Here is a 26,845-nt window from a genome sequence, read left to right as displayed (position 1 = left end):
TCAATACCACATAATTGCTTTGCATGTGATTTGAAAATTTGAAGGTGTACCTGTTTTCTAACCAAAATCATCAGTTATACAAATTAACACAGGCTGATTCATCTGAATTTGTGGCTGTAATCTTCAGAAACAGTGTTCATCCTTAGGTTCTAGATACCAGCAGAGGAAAATTCTCCATGCTTGCTGTGCAAGCTCATTAATTGAAAAAGAAGTAATATTTATTTGTTAATAAATGAATGCATTTATAAGCATTCCATTTAGGCTTTTATTTTTGTAGACAGATGATGTCTTAAGCTTGTGCAGCAATAATTGAGCTTTGTATTGTGTATCAAAAGCCGATGCTTGCTCGTCTAGTCAAAGCTACCTTGGCTTGCTCAGTTGTAGGAGCTTCCAGCAGCACTGTGATTTCATGCGTGTGCATAGCCATTTCATGTCGTCTCACTCTGTTGCTTAAACACAGCCATACACAGTCAAAGTAGCTCTAGCCAGTGAGCTTCAGCCAGCATTTACAAGTGCGTGTTGCTTGGGAAAATTCAGTTCATAAAGAAAAACTGTAGGTTAGAATTTGTATTCAAGTAGCTAAATTGAAAAGGATAGCATATCCTTTGTAAAATAAATGTTGTATTTGTATGATTAAATGCACATAAATTTCTAAATATACAGTTTTAAATGGTCAGTAATTCGTTATTCTGCTAATTAGAATTCAATCATACCTCTCACTCCCTGAATGATAACAAGAGCAAGCGTGAATTTCAAGACCAGCATTCGCCCCTGGATACCAGTGTATATATAAGAGAATGAGCATAAGCAAATAATTATTTATGGTGATTTAGTGATAAGGGGAGTTCTTTGTGAAAGTCAACAAAATGTTGTTTCCCTAGTGAAAATTAATATTATTATTAATGCTGTCAGAATGCAGAAAGGGAAGGTGAAAGAACTGATTATTCTGGCTGGAACCAATGACCTGAGTGGTGTGGAGTCTTGAATGAGGGAGGATGTGAAAGTTGTTAGAAGCAGCAAAAAAAGAAGAGCGAGAGGGTGAAGTTTGTGAGTCTGCTGCCACACTATGATAGAGATGAACTGAAAAGTAGAACCATAACTAATAAATCAATATATATAGGTTGTGCAGGGGGGTAATGACGTAAAGTTTGTGGACCTATGGCCTGAGTTTGATGGATGGAAAGATTTGTACAATGCAGATGAACTGCGCTTAAATGGATTCGGAGTTAGGTTTCTGAGAGAGCTTTGTTCACTGAGAATGTGGAAGTGCAAAGTCAAGAAAAACTAAAGCAATTAGAGTGGATGTAGACAAGTGTATGCATGTGAATGAACAAAAAATGTGGAATCCCGGCAATAATATTGAATGGGGTAGTTCAGGGGTCAGCAACCAGCAGCCCAAACGTGCATTTTTGGCGGCCCATAAAAGGTTGACCATACATGGCATGTGGCCCGTATGTTGAATTATTTAAATACAGGAATACCTCGATTATTGCGGCTCCGATTAACGCGATTCTCGATTTATCGCGGTTTATAATTTGATACCAAAATTCTAATTATTGCGGCCACGAGATGTAGCCCACTATATATGCAACCAGTTCGAGTAGCCACTCTCCAGGTATCGCTCTCTTGTAGCACTTTGTTTTTATCCGACGCCGCCTTCTCACCACTTACCAGTAACTATCTGCCCTTGCCTGAAGTACATGTGGATATTTATTTCTCTTGTTATTTACCCCTACAGTGAATGCTAAAAGAAATAAGGATGATTCCAAGTCTACAGCTATCAAGAAGAAATGTAGAGTGATCAGCTTAGAAGATAAGTTGCATATGATAAATAAGTATAAAGCAGGCATAACCAAAGCCAAAATTGCAAGAGAGTACGGTCTAAATGAATCAAACTGTTCGCCATATTTTAGACCATGCTGCAAACTATAAGCAACTAGGACAAAGTGCATCGACCTCGTCTGTGTCCCAAACTATGAGAAACAGAAGCCATCCTATGATTGAAATGGAAATGCTATTGTCAGTGTGGATAGAAGATTGTAACCAAAAGAGAATTCCTCTTAGTCAAATGACTATAAAAACAAAATCATTGAATTTGTTTGAAACTTTAAAAAGAAAACAATTAGAAAGCGAAAATGATTCGGCATCAGTAGTGGAAGAAACTTTCTCTGCAAGCTCAGAGTGGTTTGATCGGTTCAAAAAGTGATCGAGCATTCATAGTGTTCGTGTACAAGATGAAATTGCAAGTGCCGATGAAAATGCAGCAGCTAGTTTTCCTGGTGAATTGCAACAGATCATTGAAGAAGGAAATTATACCAATGATCAGATATTTAATGCTGACGAAACAGGCTTATTATGAAAAAAAATTGCCCACTAAAACATTTTTAGCAAAAAATGAAAAATCACAGCCTGGCTACAAGGTTTCTAAGGAGCATGTAACACTTTTACTATGTGGCAATGCTTCTGGAGATTACAAGATGAAGTCTCTCTTTATTTATCATTCACAAAATCATTGCCTGCTTAGAAGTTTAGATAAAAATTTTCTCCCTGTTCATTGGAGATTCAACAGGAAAGCTTGGATGACGAAAACTATGTTTGAGGATTGGTTTAAAAACTGTTTTTGTCCTGAAGCTGAAAGGTATTGCAAGTCATTAAATCTTGATTTTAAAATCTTGTTGATATTAGATAAAGAATCTAGTCATCCAAGAGCACTGAATGATTTGCACGAAAATGTAAAAGTTATTTATTTACCACCTAATACCACTTCCTTCATCCAGCCAATGGATCAAGGTGCAATCGCATCCTTTAAGGCATATTACCTACGAAGAACTTTTTCACAAGCAATAGAAAAGACTACAGGAGATGAAGCTATAACTCTGACAGAATTCTGGAAGGCATTCAATATCAAAAATTGCATTGAGAATGTCAAGGAAGCATGGAGTGAAGTAACGTCTAGCAACCTGAGAGCGGCGTGGCAAAAGATTATTCCTCATTGTGCAAATGATTTTAAAGGATTTGAAAATAAAGTAACTCGTGTTATCAATGACATAATTGAGCTTGGCTTCGATCTAAGACTAAAAGAAATTGAAAAAGATGATGTTCAGGACCTGCTTCGGTCATGATAAGGAGCTGGATGATGAAGACCTAATTAACCTCGAGAGAGAATGTGCTTATGATGCGCAAATCGATGATAATGGCGAACAAATTGACTTGGCATCGAAGGAATTTACCCTCAAAGAAATGGACGAAATGTTTAGAATTGCTGAAATTTTAAAGAAAAAAATCTTGAACGGCGATCCTAATCTCGAGCGATCACTGAAAGTTCGTCAGGAAATTGAAAATTCCATCCGTTGCTACCGAGTTTTATACGAAGAAAAAAGAAAGAAAAAATTCCACCAGACAACTCTACACCAATTTTTATCCAAGAAAGAATAATTGTATGTACTTCTTATATATAAATAAAGATTAAAGAATAATCTTGTTTTCTTAATGAACCTTCATTTTTTACTTAACACGTTTCACACATTTCTTTTTTACTTGATATATAAAATTTACTTAATAGATTTGAAAAATCCTTGGCATTGATCACCCATTTTACATGCATTATTTATCCCGATTATCACGGTATTTTTCGTAGCAACAATAACCGCGATAATCAAGGTATTCCTGTAATACATTTTATAATATAATAAATTAAAAATTTATTTTAATTTGTTATTCATATTATAATAGGTATAAAATTTTAATATGCTTCGTGATATTGCCGTGCAACTTGGTGCAAATCAACCGTGTGAGTCATCATGAGTGGGGATAACATCAAACAAGGATAACATCTAACATGAGTGGGGATAAAATTGATATAATAAAAATTGATAACTTAAGTGTTTTTTTTTCACTCACAATTTTTGCTTAATTAAACGTGTGCAGTCCGATTATTAAAAATAAAAGTTGAATGTGGCCTGCGAGTCTGAAAAGGTTGCCAACCCCTGGGGTAGTTAATTCAGGATGTAAAGGTGGTTGGGGGACCTAAGGGAATGTTACATTGGTTAGTGCAACCTTGTCAAAGGTTACAGGCATTAGTGAGACTTGGCTAAAAGTACATGACATAGGGACAGATTTGTACAATGCAGATGAACTGCACCTAAATGGATTCAGAGTAAGGTTTCTGGAGAGAGCTTTGTTCACTGAGAGTGTGGAAGTGCAAAGTCAAGAAAAGCTATGTGATGGGTTTAATATTTTCAGTTTTTAGAAAACAATTACAGGAAACCATAAAATTTTACAAAATTGGACATAGCCTTTTAATCAGGCATATAGCTATGGAACCCATACAATGCACTGTAATGAACTTGATATTTTCTCTGTTAATTGAATTAATATAATAAACTTCCAAAATGCAGTTTTGTATGTTTTGCATAAATCTGCTTACTTTTGAAAATGCTGAGCTCAACAGTCAAGACCAAATCTCTCATCTTCGACTGACTCTTACTCCAAACCTTACCTGGCAGAATACATTACTTCTATAATATCAACAGCTTCCAAAAACTTGGCATCCTTTTCCAGTCAAGATGGCACTTCACTGCCAAACAGTTACTTACTCTGTACAAATCCCAAATCCAACCAACATTGGAATATTATGCTCATGAATAGGGTGGTGCATCTAAGACCTCCCTAAAAATGCTGCTGTTCAGAGAAAGGCAATCCAGTTGATAAATGACACTTCTCTTACAGACTCTTTAGCCATTATTTCATAAAAGATCAATTTTGACATTGCGTCTCTTCTACAGATATTTCCATGGCCAGTGTTCGGCAGAACTAGCATCCATTATGCCTCATATCTCTGCTAGATCTAGAGGAATTCTGGCCATGGAAATTGAGCAAACTTGATGTGTTAACATCAAGTTTGCTCAATCAAAGGCTGTGAGAATTGATGTTATATCACCACATATTTTGAAGGAATGTGTCAGGGAATTGACATTTGCCTTGGCATTTGATATGTCTTACAATGAGTCAAATTCCAAAGGAGCGGAATGAAGGGAAAATTGTACCGCTTCATTAAGGTGACAGAACGCATCAAATTATAGGCCAATCTGTGTGTCAGGCGTTGGGATTAAAGTGTTGGAGAGGCAGGATCCAGAAATGAGTTGATAACAGTGGTATTATCTTTGATGGACAGCAAGGATTTGCTAAAGGGAGGTTATGTTTTAGTAATCTAATTACTTATTACAACAAGATGACACAGCAGCATTAGATGTGTGAGATGGGTACACAGTAGTATACTGAGACTTTGCAAAGACTTCTGATAGATTAATTACCACATAAATTGATAGTCAAACTAGAGCAGATGGGACTGGATATTAGGCTAGTGCATTGGATTGGAGATTGGCTATCAGATAGGTATCAGCAAGTTGTGTATGGGGAGCAATATCCTGGAAGAGGAATATCACTAGTGGTGTGCTTCAGGAGTCTGTTTTAGGGTCATTGCCTGTTTAAACTACATGTTAATGATATTGGAGAAGATTTGAATGGATATATTCAGTTATCTGCAGATGTGCAAAGTTGGGAAGAACTACGAGTAGGGTAGGGTAGAGTAGAGTAGATGTTGTGGCCTTACAAGACTTGAATAGTCTGAGTGAATGGGCATGGGAATGCCAGTTCGATGTTGCAAAATGTAAGTTTTTAAAATCAGAAAAACAAAGATGGGATGTAGTTGGTGGGGATATATTATTAGAGGTGGAGGAAATAAGAGATCTGAGGTGATGGTGGATAAGGATCTAAAACTTAGAGGAAACACTTCCAAAATTGTGAGGACAACACAATCAATTTTAGCAATGATGCAGAGGATATTGCCTTGTAGAAATAAGAAGATTCTGGTTCCATTGTATAAGGAATTAATTAGGCCACATATGGATGATGCACAGATATGGTCACCTGGTTTTCAAAAGGATGAAGAGATACTGGAAAGGGTCCAGAGGCAATAGACTAAAGTAGTTTCTGGTCTCTGGAATGTAGAGTATATAAAGAAAGGTAGAACATGCAATTGGCAGTCTAGTGGATAGGAGAAAGAGGGTTGATATGATAGAGAGATGTATAAGTTAGTAAGCTGTTGTTATAGGATTAACGCTGATGTTTTTCAAAAAATGGTGGGAGATGGGGACAGGGTAAAACAAGAAATCATCCTTGGAAGCTCTATAAGAAGGATGTGTGAGCAAGGGAGTAAGAGGCAGTTTTTTTTGCATGGAGAGTTGTGAATGACTGGAATGCATACCTGAGAGTGTGGTGTTTACAAAGAATTTGAATGTATTTAAGGCATAGTATGGTGTGTGTGTGTATGACAAAGGGACCTCTGCAATGAGTTTTTGACTGCATGGAGGTCTTGGGATGATGATGATGATCATGATAATAATAATAATAAAATTCACTATGGCAAACTATACATGGTTTTGACTAATTCAAATGGTAAATTGGTAAATTACTATTGATAACACTCTATGAACCACTTCAAGCCATATACCTTATGAATTTCTTTCTTTTCATGGATAAATCCAAACAAGGATGTTCAATTTTAGGAATTTCTGGTTCCCAGCAAATGGATCCCAACCATTCACTGCCTGTGGGAACCGAGACTTTCATGCTTCCTGCGGGAGACTGTGGTGGTGAAATACTGGGGGAATACGGATGAGATTCTAACTGGGAAAAGCATTTCAAACTGTCAATATCAGCAGTGAATGTAACAAACAATGTTTCTTATGTTACTAATATGTTTAAAACTGAAAAGAAAAAAAGCTAACTGCAAATTTATATCAATAGTTAACTGATAAGCTTGAGAGCAAAACTGATTGAAAGGAAAGATAAACAAAACAAGTAACTTTAATAAATCCAATCAATTTTTTTTCCCCTTTAGATCTCACAGTTTTTTTAAATTTAAAAAACTGTTAAATTGTTAAAAACTTAAAATTAAAAAAAAATTACAGAATGTTTTGTTTTTCAGAGGTCATTGAATTATTTAGATTAAGTGGCTTGTCACAGCCAAGTAACTTTGCTTGTAGAAACCAAATTAATGCTATGATACTGCAGTTTGTCTTATCCATAATAGCTGTCTGTCAATTGCATGTATTCTCTGGTGGTTTGTCTGTTAATCTTGTGGGATGAAAAATCCAATCTCAGATACAGAGAACCTTTATGAAGGTTCTCTGCATACTAGATTGGATTCAAACACAGATCTTTTCAACCAAAGCATATCAGTGATGCTGAATTAACTATTGCTTGTATTTAAGATATGTAGTGCAATATCTGTGGTGGCTTAACATCACAAACACTCATTCCATACAACCATTCATAGCATGGATTAAGTCAATGGTATTCAATTTTCTTCCACATATCTGGTGTCAGACAAGGATGTACATTATCCCCTCTGTTATTCATTATCTATATGGATCACATTATGAAGGAAACTGGTATTAAACCTGATATCAAAATTGGAGATGTTAATCTCAGCTCTTTCTTTACGCAGATGATGTTATACTTCTAAATAAATCTGCTAGAAGTCTGCAAGATTCCCAGACTAAATTGAATAATTTTTGAAACAGATATGGTATGAAGATCAGCAATAACAAGACAAAGACAATTAAATAGGCAGAAGCATTGAAAATACCAAATGCATTGTGAATGGAGAACCTATAGAACAAGTAAAACATTTCAGCTACTTAGGTACGATTTTTAGGAAGTCAATTGAATAAATTTATATGGAATAAGAGAGAAATTAATATTTTTGTGACTGAAATAATTATATTGAACTTCTTAACCACAGAAACTTCTGCCGGAAGAGAGAAATTAGTCAAAACACTAAATTAGCTGCATACAAGATGGTCTTCAAACCAATTTTAACTTATGGATCTGAAAGCTGGGTCAGAAGTAAAACATTTTACCAAAGACTAGAGACACAGATATGAGGGTCCTGAGAAAGATTTAGGGGCATGAACAGATGACATCAATGGCAATATCATATTTAAAATGAGGATATTAGGAAAGAACTTGACATTGTCAGCATCCAGGAATGTGTTGGCAGAGCTGATCTCAGGTGTTATGGTCACTTAAACAGAATGAGAGAAGAAAGATTAGCAAAACAAGTGTTCTCTGCCAAGTTGGTAGGAAAAAGACCTCGATATAGGTGGATTGATACAGTAAAACTTGCCTTAGAAGATAGAAATATAAGATCTGATAATGTTGGAGTCTTGACAGGTAACATGATTTACAGGAAAATTGTAGATAGGAAGTTAGTAATGATGTAAATTCCTGCCATGTACCCTCAAGGGTACATGGCAGGAATTTGATGATGATGATATTTATCCTCTGACAAACAGCAGACCATTGGCTGATGTAATGCATTATCAGATGAACAATGTCTTGTACAATTGTGGGATACTTTTCTTTTTGCATAACCTCCACAGAAAAAAGTTGCAAGTAACAAAGTAGGTTATCAAGAATATTCAGAGAACCCAAACTGGAGCATGGTCTGATGAAGCAACATTTCACAAATCAGAGCAAGTTAATAAACAGAATTTTTGCATCTTGGAAAAAGGAAATCCATATCGCCAACAAAGTCAAAACAACTGAAAAGTTAATATATGGGTCTTACGTGCAACAGAACTGTTAGGTAATTCTTCTTTGCAGAAAAATCTGCAAAAAATCATGCATGCTCAGACATGGTTCAGCTGTTTGTAGCATCATAATTAGAAGACTGCTAATCTACCTCATATTTCAAAGGAATAAATCCACCTCTAGCTGCTAATGCCAGACTAGGAAGTAGAACTGGCATCCAGCCAGGCAGCCAGAAAAGCCAGGCAATCTCATCCCTTGGCTACTGAGATTGCCTGGCTTTATAACCCCTCCCCCCCCATTGGGATGTGAAAGGTACACAACATTTTTCAGCTAAAGGAGCACTTCATATCAGCAGTGGCCTCTAATCACCATATATGTTAGTGTGTAAAGGAGAAATCGAGTGACATTGCGACTTAGTCCATGCTAAGTATAGGCACACATTAAGGGTTGGGTCTACTTCTCCCATGGTGACCCAGTCCATCTTGGGGGAGAGTGTGTGTGTGTGTGTATATATATATATATATATATATATATATACTTGGATGAACGAATGTATGAAGGTGAAAGACAATTATGAAATCCATGCCTAGGCAGGATTAAAACTCGTGGCCTATTTGGCTGCAGAGCGGATATGCTAACCACTCGGCCAACCAGGCCAGCCTATTCCCACATATCATATGAAACTGAAACATACAGACCATGATCTTAGTGAATAATCTTCTTTCTGCATTCTTTAATAAAAAGTTAACGTTTCAAAGTTTTATTTCTATGCAGACACCATATTGTGTACATAGATTATACATTATACAGGGCATTTCAATGATGGTGAGTGAGCTGGTCTCATACAGAGGTGGAAGGGTTTTCCCTCATGCAAAATAAGTAATCTGGCCAGAAGAACACATGCAACTGATAGGCATAAAAACTATGCAGACAGGTTTAATCACTCTATCAGAGTATTAATCAAGTTTCAAAGAAGCCAAATGACTTTAGTGTGACAGGCCATCAACAATGGGAAAACGATATACACACACATATACAGGAATTTAGATATTATAGAATAATAACTATCCTATAGTTAACTTTCTTTTAACATCAGTTGACTTAAACAGAGTAGCTCATTAAGGAAAAATGAAAAAGTCAGACTTGCACTGAAAAATTCTACAACCATCAGTTAAAAAAGTTCTTTTATTTCAAAAAACATGACTCCTAGCAGTAACAGAATTCATCTTTTTTAGGACTACTCTGACAGATGGCATTAATAATAACATGAATAGCTGTCAAATTCAAACAATACTTACAGTATTCTGACTAGAAGACAATTCTATATCAGGATTTTGTTTCAAATGTGCTTCTACTGGGTTCATTTTGAACTCTGACAAAGGGTGAAAGCATTCTGAACTGGAAGAGTCACTACAACTTAGAATCTGTTGCCTTTCTGATTCATGTGACTCCGAAGCACTATTATAATTTATGTTTTCTGGTTCTGATTCAGTACTTTCAATTAATGACCAATCAACTTCATCATGATCTAGAACAAACAAGAGAAGAAAAAGAAATTAAACTGATAAAACTTTAAATGTACATTTCAAAATGCAAATGAAAACTATCATAGAACAATAGCTGTACCAATATTAGCGAAGTAAGATTTCTTGTAGGAAAAAAGCTATTCAGAAATTACCAGTACTATTTTATATTTTTTCTGAGTCTGTGCTTTGGAATGATGGAAATAAATTCAAAATGCATAGGCAATTATTGGACTATTTTTATTCCTGAATGTAAATAACAAGAGAGGTATTCTGCATCTTCACTAAAAGATTATTGTTATTGTTGCACAGGCACCTCCATAGAGTTCTATAACTCACTGTGGGAGACCCAAACTATCCACACAATATCTATCATATATCTTGAATCCATTAATACACAAAGCACTCAAATGATGCTGGCAACCAATTCCATTCGCTTTCCAAGTGAAAAATCTAATCCTAACAACCTTGCTAACCACACTCCTACTCAATTTCCAGGAATGACCTCTTGTTCTTCCCCCCCTCTAGCCAAATGCTGAATATTTCCTCTGTATTAATCCTATAAAATCCTTTAAGCAATTTAAATGTGTCTATCTTATCCCTTATTTTTTGCTTATCAAACAATTTTTGCAACCCACAAACTGAGAGTTTATCCTCATATAGACCACTCATTATCTTATTATGTCACTTTCTTCTGGATCCTCTCCACCACCTCATTCTCAAGAAACACAGGCAATCAGACCTGAGTACACTAATCCAGATGGGGGTTGCATTGAGGCTTTACAAAGAGGAATGATATTTCTGCTTGTTAGGTTAGTGAAGAATAACCAAGCAATTCTGTGCACTACTCAAGTTACCTTACCAATCTGCCCTCTAAACTTCAACTCTCTATCTACTACTATCCTCAAATCTGTGGGTTCATCAATTCCTTGGAGTATAGCTCCCTCAACATGGTACACAGATTTTTTTTATCAAAAAAAAAAAAAAAGGGGGGGGTGACTTTCCACTTTTTCACACTGAACTGACATCCATTATGTTTTACCCATACCACACACACACCAGCCACTGAATTAGAAACCATTATGCAGATGTATGTAAACATCACTTACACAGCATATATGCAAAATACTTGGTAGCATGTTCTAGGCAACTATTTAAGTATACTGCTGGTTAGTAATTTGTCAATAGTGATGACCACAATGGAAAAAAACAAAGGATATTTCAGAGTTTGATAAATGGTGTACCTGTCTGGCTGGAGCAATGATTTTGAAAACAATAGATAGAGCTGACTGGTTTCTCGAAAGTGAGACAGGCGTTTAATCAGTAAAAAAATAACCTGTAGCTGTGGTCTTAAGACAGTGTCAGGAATGAGATCACTATCATCCGTGAAGGCTTGTAGACAAACAGTACTTCCTATGTGCATCAATGGACTAAGCATTTAATGAAGGCCGTTCCCGATTCATATTTCAGCAAACTATGGGCAGGGAATTCAAGAGTATCAGAATTGGGAGTAGTATGCCTACAAAAATCATTGATTTCTGTGAGGGACCAGAAAGTTCATCTACAGTTGTGTCAGGAACATTGTGACTAGAAACAGAAGACTGGAAAAGTCTTGTGGTACGATGAGTCGTGGTACACCTTATTCTGTACCAACAGCAGGCAGAGATAATAATGATTTATGGTTTTAATGGCATAAGGACAGCAAAGGTCATACTGTGCCATATCAAAGGTTAAATCAGTACACAAGTTAAGACAATTACAAACATCCATGTCTGCAGTAGGATTTGAACCAGTGACCTGTTGGTTGGAGAGCAGGTACGTTAACTACTTGGCCAACCAGTAGGTAGAGAGTTTGGTGAAAGCCGTACGAATCAATGAATCCACCTTGCCTTGTAAACACAACTCAAAGTTCCAGAGGTTGTGTCATGGTGTAGGGCATGTTTTGTGGGTATAGAGCAGGTCTCCTGAATATTGCTGGAAGATCGGGTGTCCTCTATGGAATATCTGAACATTGATGCTAATTAAGTCCATCCTGCAATGCTGAATTTTTTTTCAACAGTTGGTTGTGTCATGGATGACAATGCTACTGTCCATTGCACAAGAATTGTTCAGCAGTGGATCAGCAAGCATGACAGCAACTTCTGCCATCTTCACTGGCCACAAAGCCAGAATCTGAATCCCATTGAGAATGTATGGGACCTGTTAGACAAACAGACTCTGGGAGCCAAATCCTCTTCCATCAAATGAGCCAGTTAAAGGAGTCTGGTGAATGTCTAGTATTTTGTAGACATAGATGCAATCCAACAACCTTGTGGAATCTATGCCAAACTGCATATGTGCTGTAATTCAGGCTAAAGGAGGTCTAACATGATATTAAATAAAAGTTTCTAATTCAGTGGCTGGTATGTGTATCAGTATCTACCCAACAAACAACCAACAAATATCTGAATATCTCCCTTCAAATTATTTTCTATATATCATTTATAGACAAATTAAACAGCAGTGGTCAAAACACAGTTTGCAGCACAACTTTAGTTAACTGCTTTCTCTTGAATTCTGATCTTCCATATACTACTTTTTTTTTTTTTTTTTTTTTGGTATTTATCCATCATATTGCCTGTTTCATATCCACCCCTGCTTGTTCCAGTTTGCATAAGAATATTTCATGTAGTGTTTTGTCAAATGCCTTTGCAAAATCCAGCAGCATCATTATGTAGTCATTTCCTTTATCCAATTCAGCTTTCACTATATTATAAAAAGTTAATAAATTACTAAGGCATGAGAGCTTAAAAAAGCTATGCTGCTTCTCATAGAATATCATATTCTTATCCACCCATTCCTGAATTCTCTTTTTGACCAACTTTCCCAATACTTTTATTGCCATTCTGAAGATAGTGATTAGTCTATAATTTGCTACCAGACATATATCCTCCTTTATGCAAAGGAATTATTTTGCCATCCTTCCACTCTACCGGGACTCAAAGGTATCGTGAGTTCTCTTACACATTCTCGTAAAGCCATTTTTACAGTTCTGAACTCTGTAAGACACTGAATTGTCTAATAAATATTCTGGTAAGATTTTGAATTAAGTCAAAAGTCCAAGTAAAGCTAGTAAAGCTCATTTTTATAATTCAATGTTGGCATAAAGGTAAACTAGATGAATATAAAATGAGTGAAAGGAAAATAACCCATCAAACTAGCTCTATACAAGTAAATGTTAAAACCAGTTTTAACATATGGATCTACAAGCTGGACCAGATGATGATCTTGATGTGAAGATCGAAATGTCGGGATAATAAAAAAAAAAAAAGTTTTTTTAACACAGTTGTAAATTCCATAAATTTTTTAAAACAAGAATGCAGTTGTTTTATTGTTTTAGAACAAGTAAAATATTTGGGCATTTATAAAGACAATTTTTAGTGAAGATAGCAAATTAAATATGAAAATAGGAAGCCAATTGATAAATTTATATGAAATGAGAGAAATTATGGCAAGATGAGGTAACATACATCTCAAAATGCATTGGCACCTTTAAGTATTTTGGGCTTACCTTGCTGTATCTTGAGCTATATATGTCAATAATATATTCACACATTCCCTGTGGAATAGGGAATACTTAACTGTTGGGCAAATAAACTGATAAATTTATTACACAGACATTTCTCCAATGATATTTGACTGCATTTCTTTTTGAAACTAATAGAATTTTAACATTGATTAGCTAGATAATTGACAGATCACTATATAACTGATGAATTATTCTGAATAAAGGCTCCATTTTATCAAATTTAGAATTAGCACCTTTTCATATTTTAGATCAGAACTAGCTGGAGCACAAATTTCAATTAGCAAAACTTAAATAGAGATACTTATTTACAGATTGTGATTTCTTGACTATCTGGTGAAACATCAAAAAGGCTATGGCTAATCATTAAATGGAAAACTGGTGAAGAACACTTTATTCTTTACCAGTGAATTATACTTGACAAAAAATATTCTTGTTTCAATCCTTTATTCAATCGTAAGCGAACAAAGTTTGCATGTTAAGCATCTTCACAACTAGTCTACTTGTATAAAAAGACTGTTGACTTCACATCAAATGCCTCAGTATCTCATGATGGAAAAACATTATGGGAAGGGCCACTACCCATACTAGTTTCGACCTTTATTGAGGTCTCATCAGTTCAGTGGGAGCCAGGAAGATACCATGGTCAAACCAATTGAGAAATCACATTTTTTATATGCAAGTAATAAAATAAAATTGGCCCTTCTCATAATCTTTTTCCATTATGGGATACTGAGGAAGATGACATAGAGCTAACAGTCTCTATACAGAAGTTTTATTGCTTTTATTGAGTAAAAGATTAAAACAATATAATTTGTCAAGTATAATTTACTTTGTACGTCATCAGTAAAACTTTCTGTAACTATAATGCTCAACAAAATTAACGTTTAGATGTGGTATAATTTATGCAGTTTGTAATGAAGCAGTAAAAAAAAATAATAGGGCGGTATTGGTATACAATAGAACAACAATGAAATGAGGAGACAACAAGAAATGCTAGGCATGTATAAGAGAGACTACATAGGGATGTATAGAAAATTATCAAAAAAACATTACAGAAATCAACACATGCTTAAAATTTTGGTCACATAACATCAGTTCAGAATGGCATAATGATCCCCTCTAACAGTTAAACAGGTTTGAGAGCAGTGAACTGTGCTTGACATAAGTGTTGATAAGATTCTGTGGCAGCAAATCTATTTTCCCAACAGAGCAAATTTAGCTCACCAAGTGAATGATAGTGTCTGTTGGTATATGATGAAATGTCCAAGGGTGTACTACAGATGTCCAATCTGATTCAAGTTTGGTGATCATACTGGCCATTGGAAGTCATTTGGATATCTGCAGTTTCAAGGTATGCCTCACCACTTCAGCTCTAAGGTTAGTGGCATTATCATGCATGAAAAAAAAGTCACAAATAGGGTTTGAGGATCTCTTCTGAAAACCTCTATGCAGTTACAGCATTGCTGCTATCAAAAACATGAAGAAGGGCTCCAAGTCACATGTTCATAGCACCAGTTTCGACAAGCACTGCAGTGGTTTGTGGTTAATGGGATACAAACCATGGGCCTCCCTGTACAGAATCCACTTGAATTGAGCCTTCTTAACATAGTACAGCTGGAAATGTTTTCACTTGTGATTGCAACAGCTCAAGAGACAGCTGATAACAAGATATTGTCAGGTTTTGTCTTTCAGTTAGGGCCAGATACTGCTTCTCAGGTGACCTTGGCCAGCACTTCTTGTAATGGTTCCTGTATTCTGAAACTACATCTACAGTGCTAAGATAACACTTTGTTACACTTTATGCAAACTTGCCACCTCTGTCTACCTGGCATCAAGTCATCCAATGGTCTGCCATCTTAAAGAATCATCTAAACCAGTGGTGGCGAACCTTTTTATGTGTGCTTGCCGAAAGTTTACAAATCGAGTTGCTAACATGCCAGCGCGTGCCAAAAATTTACAAATGAAGTTGATGACATGCTGGGCAGTTTTTAGTAGGGAAAAAATTAATAGAAAATCTAATAATTAATTTATAATAATATATAATATTTTATAAATAATATTAATTTATATATAAATTTATAATATTACTCAGTGTAAAATTGATTATTGTATTATTAAATTGATTTTAATGTTGGTTTGAAAAAAAAAAACGGTAGTAGTGAGAAAAATATTTATGCATCGTAACTCACCACAGACGGCAGCTGAGCAGAAGCTCAACTTGTCGGCGAAATACTTACTGTATTTACTCGAATATAATTTGCCTTCAAGTAAAACTCGCACCTCTGATTTTATTTTACAAAAAAAAGACATAAAAAAGTTTTGAATATATTATCGCACACAAAAAATGTTTAAACATGTTCACGTCGAGGTGATAGTAACTCGACTCCCCCCCTTCGGTTAAAAACACACCTGCCCCAAAGCCATTATACTGCAGATGCTAGAAAAGCAAGTGTAGTTTTATTGTATCCCTGAATAAGGTACAGAGGCTTTTGCAGTCTGTGTAATCTACAAGGTGGCCATAAAATAACTTTCCTCTTTGGAGACATCTGTAGCTAAAACCAATAAACGGAACGAGACCAAATTTTATATTGAGACATTTGAAGGCATGGGGAGATGATTAACGTGAGGGGAAAAAAAAAAAAAGATTTAGTACCAAAAGTTGCCAATAGGGGAAATTTTGGCACTGGCATCCTCCATCAGCCAATAACAAGTGGATAATTACATTAAAGGCAGATAAAATGGAATAATAACATTTCAACGGTGTAAGCGACAGCTGCATCACTCATTCCAGCTGAATATGTGGCAAAACAAGTGGATAATTACATTAAAGGCAGATAAAATGGAATAATAACATTTCAACGGTGTAAGCGACAGCTGCATCACTCATTCCAGCTGAATATGTGGCACGTTACCATGATAATAATTAAACTAAAACAACAACTTCCGAGACACACATAAATTAATGTAGTGATTGAACTCACAGGAAATAATGTTTTATTCATCAGAATCATCGCCCTGGACCACATACACGATTTTCAATGTGCTGACCTTTCTTGTGTACAACAAATTGCATCTGTGTGCGACATACTCTACAGCTGTGCGTAAGGAGTTGGATTGGATGTTTATAACAGTCCGTTTTATGTTTTCTTTGCAAGTTGTGAACTCCACCAACATACACAACGGATTTCATATCCCCACAGCCAAAAGTCACATGGAGTGATGTCCGGGGATCAAGGCGGCCATGCTGTCGAAAAGAACTGACTGATAATCCTCTCATTACTGAAATGCTGGAGTAAAAGGTGCTGTACTGAACGTTCACAATGTGTGGCCGTGCCTACATCCTGCATAAAAATTATGGAGTCCAAACATTGTCTTTGCTGCAATGCAGGAATGACAACATTTTCCAGCATTCGTCGATAAATCTCTCCAGTAATGGAGCAGGTTACAGGACCTGTAGGGGTAATACACTCAAAAAAATTGGTCCTATTATGAAATCGGCTGTGAAGCCACACCGCACAGTTACTTTTGGAGAATGATGTGGTACTTGCTGAATTGCTTAGGGATGTTCAGATGCCCCAATTCTGCAGATGTGAATGTTGACCGACCCATTCAGATAAAAATGAGCCTCATCACCCCACAATATTCTCCAAGGCCAGTCATCGTCAACTTCCAACGTTAGCGTGAAGGTCATGCGCTTATCATAATCTGCGGTAGTTAGTGCCTGCACACAACTGAACTTATACAGATAGAAGTGAAGCATTTTCTGTAAGATTTTCCAGACTGTACCATAAGCCATATCAAGTTTGCGAGGTATGGCAAGCGCTTGGACCAGTACTGGTCCCTGTGTCGTCAAACACCACAGTAGCAACGTCTGTTACTGTCTCTTCTTGCACTGCTTTCTGTCCTCTGCCAGGTCGACCTCCTAGTGATCCACTTCTTCAAACTTCTTAATCATGGCTCCTCAGTGCTACAGCTGACATAGGACCTGTACGCAGGTTATGAAGCCTTCTAAATTCCTGAAGGGCTGCTACGACATTGCACTGTTTAAGGTAAAACAACTTAACAAGTAAAGCACGCTGAGGCAAGGTAGGATGCATATTGAGCACAATTCATCAGTCACTCGAATAACTACCTGAACGTTCCCAATCCCTTTTTAAGTGGAATTGGTGGCGCTGCTGTCACATATGTACAGTAAAATTTGCATAATCTTTTTTACCTGCGTTTACTGCAAATATTTGACTGCTTTCAGATCTGCCAGTGCCTAAATTTCCCCTATCAGCGACTTTTGGTACTAAATCTTTTTTTTTTGCAGAATTCATCTCCCCATGCCTTCGAAAGTCTCAACATAAAATGTGGTCTCATTCCGTGTATTAGTTTTAGCTACAGATACTTCCAAAGAGGGAAAGTTAATTTATGGCCACCCTGTATTTCTCAAAAAATAGTGTGATTCATTAGTTGGCGTCATTTTTATTCCAGCTGTCTCTAATTGCACTATTATTGTCACCTCCCACAGAAACTATGCTGTACAGACTCAAGTCAACAACTGTGTTTCAGTGCAAATATATGTTGCACTGAAACACAGTATATAACTAAAAACTATTGTTCAATTTTTCAATTACATGAAATAAGTGTTTATTTTATTGCATTTGAAACTCTCGATGTCATTAAGAAAGATCACAAAGACTAACTTCAAATAAAATTCTACCACGAGTTGAACCATCCCATATAATTATGGTGATCATAAATCCTTTATTTAAGAGGACATTTCTTTATTTTACTCTGTTCTTTAGATTTTTTTTTTTTTTTTCTAAAATGGCCATTTTGTCCTTTATTTTGTGAATTGAAATAGTAAATTGAATATTAGTGCCAACATATTTAAAGATGCAATTCATAAATTTTACCAAATTTGCATTGATTATTTAAATAACTGGGACAACTCTTTTGTGGAAATGGAAGTATTTGAATGGGTCGTACTACGAGAAATCTCTTTGTGGGAAAAGATCGAGGAAAGTGTTTTGTTTATTTCCAGTCACTGAAACTTAAATATAAACAATAGCAAACTATTTCATGAAGTTTCGTGTATTAAAAGTTATGTCACCAGTGAAAAGATCGAAGAATGACAACAAAATGACATAGTAGGGTTGAATATTTTAAATATTTTGCAGATAAACATGTATCTTTTAAAAACATTTTAAAAATCGTTGAATTTTGCTTATGCCTCCGTGGATCTAATGCCCCCCACCGAACGAGTGTTCTCATTAGTAAACAATATGTGGACCAGCGAAAAAATCCAATTAAAAATCGAAACATTGAAAGCATGCATTTATACCAAATAGAACTTTGACATGAATTGAATAGTTTTATGAATTTATGAAATTTTAAAACACAAACCTGATTTATTAAAAAAAAAGTTCATACTTGTGTAAAGCATCAAAATTAAGTTTTTTTAAGTAATAATATGATTGTTTAAAATGCTATGTATATGCTTATAATTTATGATAAACATTATAAAAATTTTTAGTTTTAGTGAAACAAATAAACTCAACCTGTTTTTTTTTTTTTTATTTATTGTGAAACAATTTCTGATTTGTCCTTTATTTTCTCCAAAAAATACGGTCACTATACATAATATGCGTGTGAGAGTTCGCCTGCCAGCTCAACCCAAACAAGCAGGAATAAAATTCAACCAAGGGTTGAAACTTTGTGTGAGTTGAGCCTGCTGGTAATGAGAAGTTCCGTCGGAACGATAAACGACACCCCATCGTGAATGTGTTAAAACTAGGAAATATATAGTGAATGTTGTTATGACAGCTTCAGATGTTATGGAATTCGGTTGAAGAGAACTAGCATTTCAACTCAACACTTGTCGGTTGTCTATGTCTTTGGGTAGCGTGATCTTTTGTTAATACAGCACCAATCATATGCATGTCTTCATAGCTACTCCCTTGTGTAAAATAAAATTTAATTTGTACGTAGTGTAATAATTTAAAAAAAGTTGAATAATTTATAAGCGTATAAAAGGATATCACCTGTAAATAGTTGACGTTCCACAGGTTCGCCAACTATGATCTAAACGATGATGACATCATTTTGAAGATGCTGGATATGTGGCCAATTTGTATATAGATGAATTAATGGCATCTACAATTAGGCATATCACATTCTGTTTGTGGATTTTAGGTACTCCGTGTGTGTGTGGGGGGGGGGGGAGGTCTAAAGTTACACGACTTTATTAATTTATTTATATTTAGTTTATTAGTAATTTCAATCAGGCCTGAAGGTGACCTTTTAAAGGAGTCTGTGAAGTAACTGTGGTTACACATTAAATTTAGAATTACTGTAGAATTCTCCTTATCAGATTTAGTAATTACTATTTTATTCTTCTTCATTTCCAGTAATGTTTCATATTTATAAGGAGAGGTTATTTTTTGGGGGGTGCTGAAGGGTCAAAGCTGTATAACTGAGAGGAGACCTCCACACACATAGCCTTTAAAGGAATGCAGAGAACTGACCAGGGCTTCTGACCTGATGTCCAATCCTCACCTTCTCGTGGTGCGCCCTGTTGGGTATCGACCTGGATACTGAACGAACCAGGATGGGCTGGCAATTTGGGATTTAGCCAACCAAATTGTATTTTATTGGCTTAAACCAATATAGAAAATGATGATACAACATGACAAAATTTCGTGCCGGCTGGGGCGTCGCCCGGTTAAACAATCCCCCGTTGTTTTCGCCAGGGAACTAGGGCGAACAGCGAAAAGTCAGCTACTGGAACAAATCTGAAAGCACACCCCAACTCAACATCACCCAAGTTAAAGATCAGTACTATCAACCTAAGAAGCCTGAATGGCAAAGAAATGGAGCTAGCTGAGAAATTAGATAAGTACCAGATTGACATAATAGGGGTAACTGAAACAAAAAAGACAAAATATGATGAGATCCCTCTCAGCAATAAATACAAAATGTTATATTCAGGCAATGACAATCAAGGAAAAGGAGTAGCCATAGTATTCAACACTAAATACGAGGCTAATCTTTTTGAATGGCAGGCAGTCTCAAGTAGAGTGATGTGGGCAAATACGAGAATAGGGAACTGGACAATGAGACTTCTTTGTGCCTATGGTCCCACAGTAGGTTCTATTAAGGAAGAAGTGGAGGAATTTTTTGAGACGTTAGAGAAAGCAACTGACACAGTGAAAAAGGAAAAGTTGGTCCTTGTCGGGGATCTAAATAGCAGAGTAGGAAGTGATTGTCAGACATACAAAAATGTTTTGGGAAAATTTGGAGAAAAGAGCAAATTTAATAATAATGGTAAATACCTGTTGGATTTCTGCTCAGGACATGGACTGGTTATTTAACACCATATTCCAACATAAAAATGTGCACAAATTCACATGGAGAGAAGAGGCAAGAAATAAGAAAAGTATGGAGGTATAAAAGTCTTACAGTGGCTGCACTGCATAGTTCAAAAGGCCTGGACAGAGGGACAAATTTCCAATGATTTGAGTGGCGCTCTCATAGTACCCATATATAAAAAGGGAAATAAAACTGAATGTGAAAATTACAGAGGTATTTTCTCTATCGAGTGTTCCTGGTAAGATTTATGTAAGTATACTTGAGAAACGGTTGAGAAGAATTGTGGAAGAAAAGCTTGGGGAAGAATAAACTGGATTCAGGCCAAATAGAGGCTGTCAAGATCAGATTTTCACTTTACGACAAACGGTTGAGAAATTATGGGAATATAACCAAGATCTGAATTTAAGTTTTGTCGATTTGGAAAAGGCATATGACAAGGTGCCAAGAGAGAAGCTATTCAATACGCTATAGTTATACGGTGTCAATAGGGTATTATATTAAGCAATACTTAGTCTTTATTTGAGTTGTGAGTCAGCAGTTAGAATTGAAGGAAGTATAGGAAGATTGTTTGATGTTAAATCTGGTGTCAGACAAGAATGTACATTTTCCCCTCTATCATTTATCTATATGGATCACACTATGAAGGAAAGTGGTATGAAATCTGATATCAAAATTGGAGATGTTAATGTCAGCTCTTTGCTTTATGCAGATAATGTTATACATCTAAATAAATCCGCTACAAGTCTGCAAGATTCCCTGACTAAATTGAATAACTGTTGTAATAGATATGGTATCATCATCATCATTAGTGTTCTGTCTCTTGACAGGTCAAATGGTATAACTCAGCAGATTCTCTTCCCCCAATTTCCTCTGTCTCTTGCTTCCTCCTTCATTTCCTGATATCTTCTTGTTCCCATTATATCATCAAGCATTGTTAGTCGTCTTCTTCCTCTTGGTCGCTTTCCTTCAATTTTCCCTTCTATCATTCTTTTCAGTAGGCTGTCTCCTCTTAATACATGTCCTATCCAGTTATGCTTTCTTCTTCTTACGGTCTTTAGTAAATTCCTTTCTTCTTCAACTCTTTGTAATACTTCCTCATTGGTGATTTTTTCAGTCCACTTTATTTTCTCCATTCTTCTCCATAACCACATTTCAATTGCCTCCAACATTTTAGCTTCTTTCTTCCTAATTTTCCATGTTTCTGACCCATATAAAGTCATACTCCAAATATAGCACTTAATAAGCCTTTTCTTTAGATTTTTATTCATTTTATTAATAAACAAATTTTTCTTGGTATAAAAGGCATATTTTTCTTTGTTAATTCTTTCTTTTATTTCCATGTCACATTTTCCATTTTTTTGTATTATACTACCAAGGTATTTGTATTGTCTCACTTGCTCTACACTTTCTCCATTCATCATCAACTTGATACTTCCTGGTTTTCTGGAGACTCTCATCACTTTTGTTTTCTTTGCGTTAATTTTCATACCATATTTCTTGCATATATTTTCAAATTTTTGCATTAGGTGCTGTAGTTCATCTTCGATATTAGCTAATATTGCTTGATCATCTGCAAATCTAATATTTTGTATTGTTCTTCCTCCACTAGTGATTCCTCTTCATAAAATGCTTCTTTTATCATTTCTTCTGCAAATATATTGAAGAGCGTCGGTGACAGGCAGCATCCCTGTCTTACACCTCTGCCAATCACACATTTTTTAGTTTTTCCTACTTTTGTCTTTATTATGGCTGTCTGGTTCATATATAATTCAGCCATTAACCTTCCGTCTCTCCAATCTAAACCTATTTTGCGTAATATTTCCATCAGATTTTCCCATTTCACCATGTCAAATGCTTTTTCAAGGTCGAATGAAACAAATATAAACTTCTTTATTTACTTCTATATTCCTTTCGCATATGGTCCTCATTACTCCAATTGCATCTCTGGTTCCTCTGTCTTTTCCAAATCCAAATTGATCATCCCCCAGAAAATACTTCACTCTATTATACAATCTTTGATTTAATATTCTTAGCAGTACTTTGGAGGCATGTGAGAGTATGCTTATAGTTCTGTGGTCACTGCACTTAGCAGGATTTCTTCTCTTTTAAATTGGTATAAGAATACTCTCTGTGAAATCTTTAGGCCATACTCCTGTTTTGTAAATGAGGTTGCAGAGCTTCCATGTTTCTATTATACCTTTGTTCTCTAGTTGTCTTAGGATTTCACTAGGTATTCCATCTGCTCCTTCCATCTTTCCACTTTTTAATTCCTTAATTGCTGTTTCTACTTCTCTCCTTAGTATTTCAGGACCTCTTTCTTCTGTTGAGATTTCATTTTGCTCTTCCAATTCAATTTTTGTTGGTCTTTCATTTTTTGCGTAAAGTTCTTCGATGTATTCCTTCCATCTTTCACCCTGTATTTCAATATCATAAATCAGTTTTCCTTGCTTATCTTCTAATGGCAGATTTCTTATGCTTTTTTTAATATTTGCAATTTCTTTTGCTTTTTCAAACATTTTATCATATCGCCCCCTTTTTTCCATTTCTTCAATTTCTTTACATTCTGTTTTCAACCATTCCTCTCTTGCTTTATCAGTTTCTCTTCTCAGTTCATTATTTAATACTTTGTATTTTCTTTTTCCCCTCTTCAGTGTTTACATTTTTCCATCTTCTTCTTTCTTCTATTTTTCTTATGATTTCATTTGTAATCCATGGCTTTTTAATTCTCTTCCCTTCCACAAAACCTATCTTTTCAGCAGCTGTTTCATATATCAAGTTTTTCAGTTGATTCCATTTTGCATTAACATCCATAGTTTCTCCAGATATATTCTCTTTGTTCCTTATTTTATTTTCCAGTTCTTCTCTGAATTTCCTACCTGCATCTCCTTGGAGTTTTTCTAGGTTCCACCTTTTCTTGCTTTTACCTTTGTTTATTTGCTTATATCGTATTCTTAATTCCATAACAAGCAAATTATGGTCTGAGTCAATATCAGCTCCTGGATATGTTGATATCCTTTTTACACTGTTTCTGTACCTGTTTTGTATTAACATATAATCAAGCTGGTATCTTGCGATATCACCTGGCATTTTCCATGTATATCTTCTTTTCTTTGGAAGTTTAAATCAAGTATTACCAATGATTAGTTTGTGTCTTTTACAAAACTCTATAAGTCTTTCACCTCTCTCATTCCTTTTTCCAAGGCCATATCTTCCTATTATTCCTTTCTCTATCTTTTCACCTACCACCACATTCCAGTCTCCCATCCAAATGGTACACCTTTTAGTTCTGTCTTCTTTCATTATCTCTTCTACTTCATTTTCATCATGGTCACTCATATCTGTATAATCATTATGTGCACAGGCTTTGCTTTCAGTTTAATCATAATCACCCTGTCACTTTGATATATTATTTTTTCTACTGAATTTTTAACCTTTTCATTCAAAACAAATGCTACTCCATTTTCCCCCCAGTGTTCTACAGGAATATATAATTCTATAACAATCACTTTCAAAATCTCCTATATCTTCCCATCTGACTTCACTTAGACCAACCACATCCAATTTATTCCTCTCCATTTCTTTCTTCAAGTTCTCTAATTTACCAGCTCTTAAAATTGTTCTTACATTCCAAGTTGCAACATGTATAGTTTATATCTCATTCTCTCTATTGTCTTATTTTCTTCCTATTTTCCTCAATACTTGGGATCCCATCCTCATTGTCCATTTGAGGATTTCGTAGGTTAATGACCTGAGAAGCCTCATTTCTTCTTCTGCCGGGCATGACATCCATCGTTTGCCGATAGACCCCATTTTTGCCAATTGTGGAAACTAAATTTGCCGAGTTAACCATATTTTCTTGGAAATAATACTGAGGTGGTTTCCAGTTGCCTTCCTCAGGAAACCATTATGGTATGGTTTCAAACCTGGGAGAGCAGCAGACTCCCACTGCTTAAAATAGGCTACTCCTCTCATTACTAAAGGTAGAAAATAAAGTAAATAGAAAAGATTCACCCCTGGCCCTCGAATTACTCTAATAGCATTGGGGGGAAGGAACAAGAAGAAGAGAGGAAGTATAAAGAAAGAAGATAGGGACCAGTTTACAGATAATATAACAGACGTACATTACATGAAGTAAGGCATGGTCCAGCATCAGGTACCTCGGGTTTGCCATTCCCATACTCACTAGAGTGAGCCCTTGAGGACTAGATATTGTATGAAGGTCAGCAATAACAAGACAAAGACAATAAAAATGGTCAGAAGCAATTGAAAATGTAAACTGCATTGTGAATGGAGAACCTTTGGAACAAGTAAAACATTTCAGCTACTTAGGCACGATTTTTAGCGAAGATAATAAATTAAATATGGAAATAGATAACAGAATCAACAAAGCTGACATGTTGAATAAATTCGTATGGAATAAGAGAGAAATTGAATGACACTGTTTAAACCAGCTTTAACTTATGGATCTGAGAACTTGGTCAGAAGTAAAACACTTGACCAAAGACTAGAGACCACAGATATGAGAGTCCTGAGAAAGATTAAGGGCATGGACAAATGGCATCAATGGCAATATCATATTAAAAAACAAGGATATTAGGAAAGAACTTGCCTTTGTCAGCATCCAGGAATGCGTTAGCAGAGCTAATCTCAGGTGGTATATTCACTTAAACAGAATGGGCGAGGAAAGATTACCAAAACAATTGTTCTCTGCCAGATTGGCAGGAAAACGACCCAGAGGAAGACCAAGATATAGGTGGACTGATACAGTAAAACTTGCCTTAGAAATATAAGATCTGATAATGGTGGAGTCTTGACAAGTAACAGACTGATTTTGAGGAAAATTGTAGATAGGAAGTTAGTAATGATGTAAATTTTTCATGTAGTATAGTACACCCACAGATTCGAAACCCTTCGACACTTCTGCGCATGTCAACAGGAGGAGAATCCATTCCGATAATAGGGTAATCGGTCCGTATTGTGGGATGAGTTATTTATTATTACACGTTGGAAAATTAACTTCTCTTTTATGATCATTGTAGTTAACTATGTTGCTTGTATAATAGTTGGAAAATTTTACCTATAAAGGACGTGATTTCATGTATTGGCAACCAATTCATATGTGCTTCATTTCTTTCTCCCCTTCAGCATGAATCGACTATTCTTGGCAAGATGCCAAGCAGAGATCTACAAACTGTGTGGGAACTATACTATCATATCCTGTACACCCCTTGAGGGTACATGGCAGGAATTTGATGATGATGGATGACGGTTATTTTTTGGCGGCTTTTCTTGTGTCAGTACACTGGCAACATGCAGGATGATACTGTTGGTAAATATGGGTAGGACCACTAAGAATCAGATGTTCTGCAGTAATTTTTTTAAGGTAAAAATGTGTAGTATTAGCCAAAAATTTAGCTAAGGTGCTTTCCCAACATACTAGCAAAACCCCTTTACACATAAATAACTCAGCCCACTTAAAGCCAGCACAGAAAGCCTCACACTCCCAGCACACCGACATTATGATCAGATTTGATGTCTCCTGTCTGTTCAACAAATGTCCTACTTAAGACTTTAGACCTTATTCAAGCTGAATTTCCTGAAGATATTTCAGCCTTGCTTAAGTTCATTACGAACTCTGGCTACTTCATTTGGCAAGAAAAATTCTACAAACAAATAGAGTGGACAGTCGTGGGCTCTCTCTTTTCTCCCTTCCCATGGCTAATTACTTCATGGAAACATTTGAAAAGAAATCTTTAAGTTCTGCCCCACATGAATCCACTGCTTGGTTATGCTTTATTGA

At 35.9% G+C, this 26,845-nt stretch overlaps 1 protein-coding gene across 3 annotated transcripts in view; it reads right to left on the bottom strand.

Annotated features, from left to right (window-relative positions):
- LOC150103296 (DNA repair-scaffolding protein-like) overlaps positions 1-26,845 on the bottom strand; it is a 208,919-nt gene that overhangs the window by 156,683 nt on the left and 25,391 nt on the right. For all 3 annotated transcript variants that reach the window (XM_090397895.1, XM_090397897.1, XM_090397896.1), the window contains exons 3-4: positions 9,897-10,126; positions 6,512-6,687 (exon numbers count right to left, since the gene is read on the bottom strand). In XM_090397895.1, coding sequence (XP_090254021.1) covers positions 6,512-6,687; positions 9,897-10,126 — 406 coding nt within the window. The remainder of the gene's footprint in view (positions 1-6,511; positions 6,688-9,896; positions 10,127-26,845) is intronic.

This window comes from Typopeltis vanoorti, chromosome 9, assembly GCF_054136105.1.
Source record: "Typopeltis vanoorti isolate ZY-2024b chromosome 9, IOZ_Tvanoo_1.0, whole genome shotgun sequence".
Taxonomy (NCBI): domain Eukaryota; kingdom Metazoa; phylum Arthropoda; class Arachnida; order Uropygi; family Thelyphonidae; genus Typopeltis; species Typopeltis vanoorti.
The sequence above is the reverse complement of the archived record's forward strand: the minus strand, read 5'-3'. Positions and strand labels throughout refer to the sequence as shown.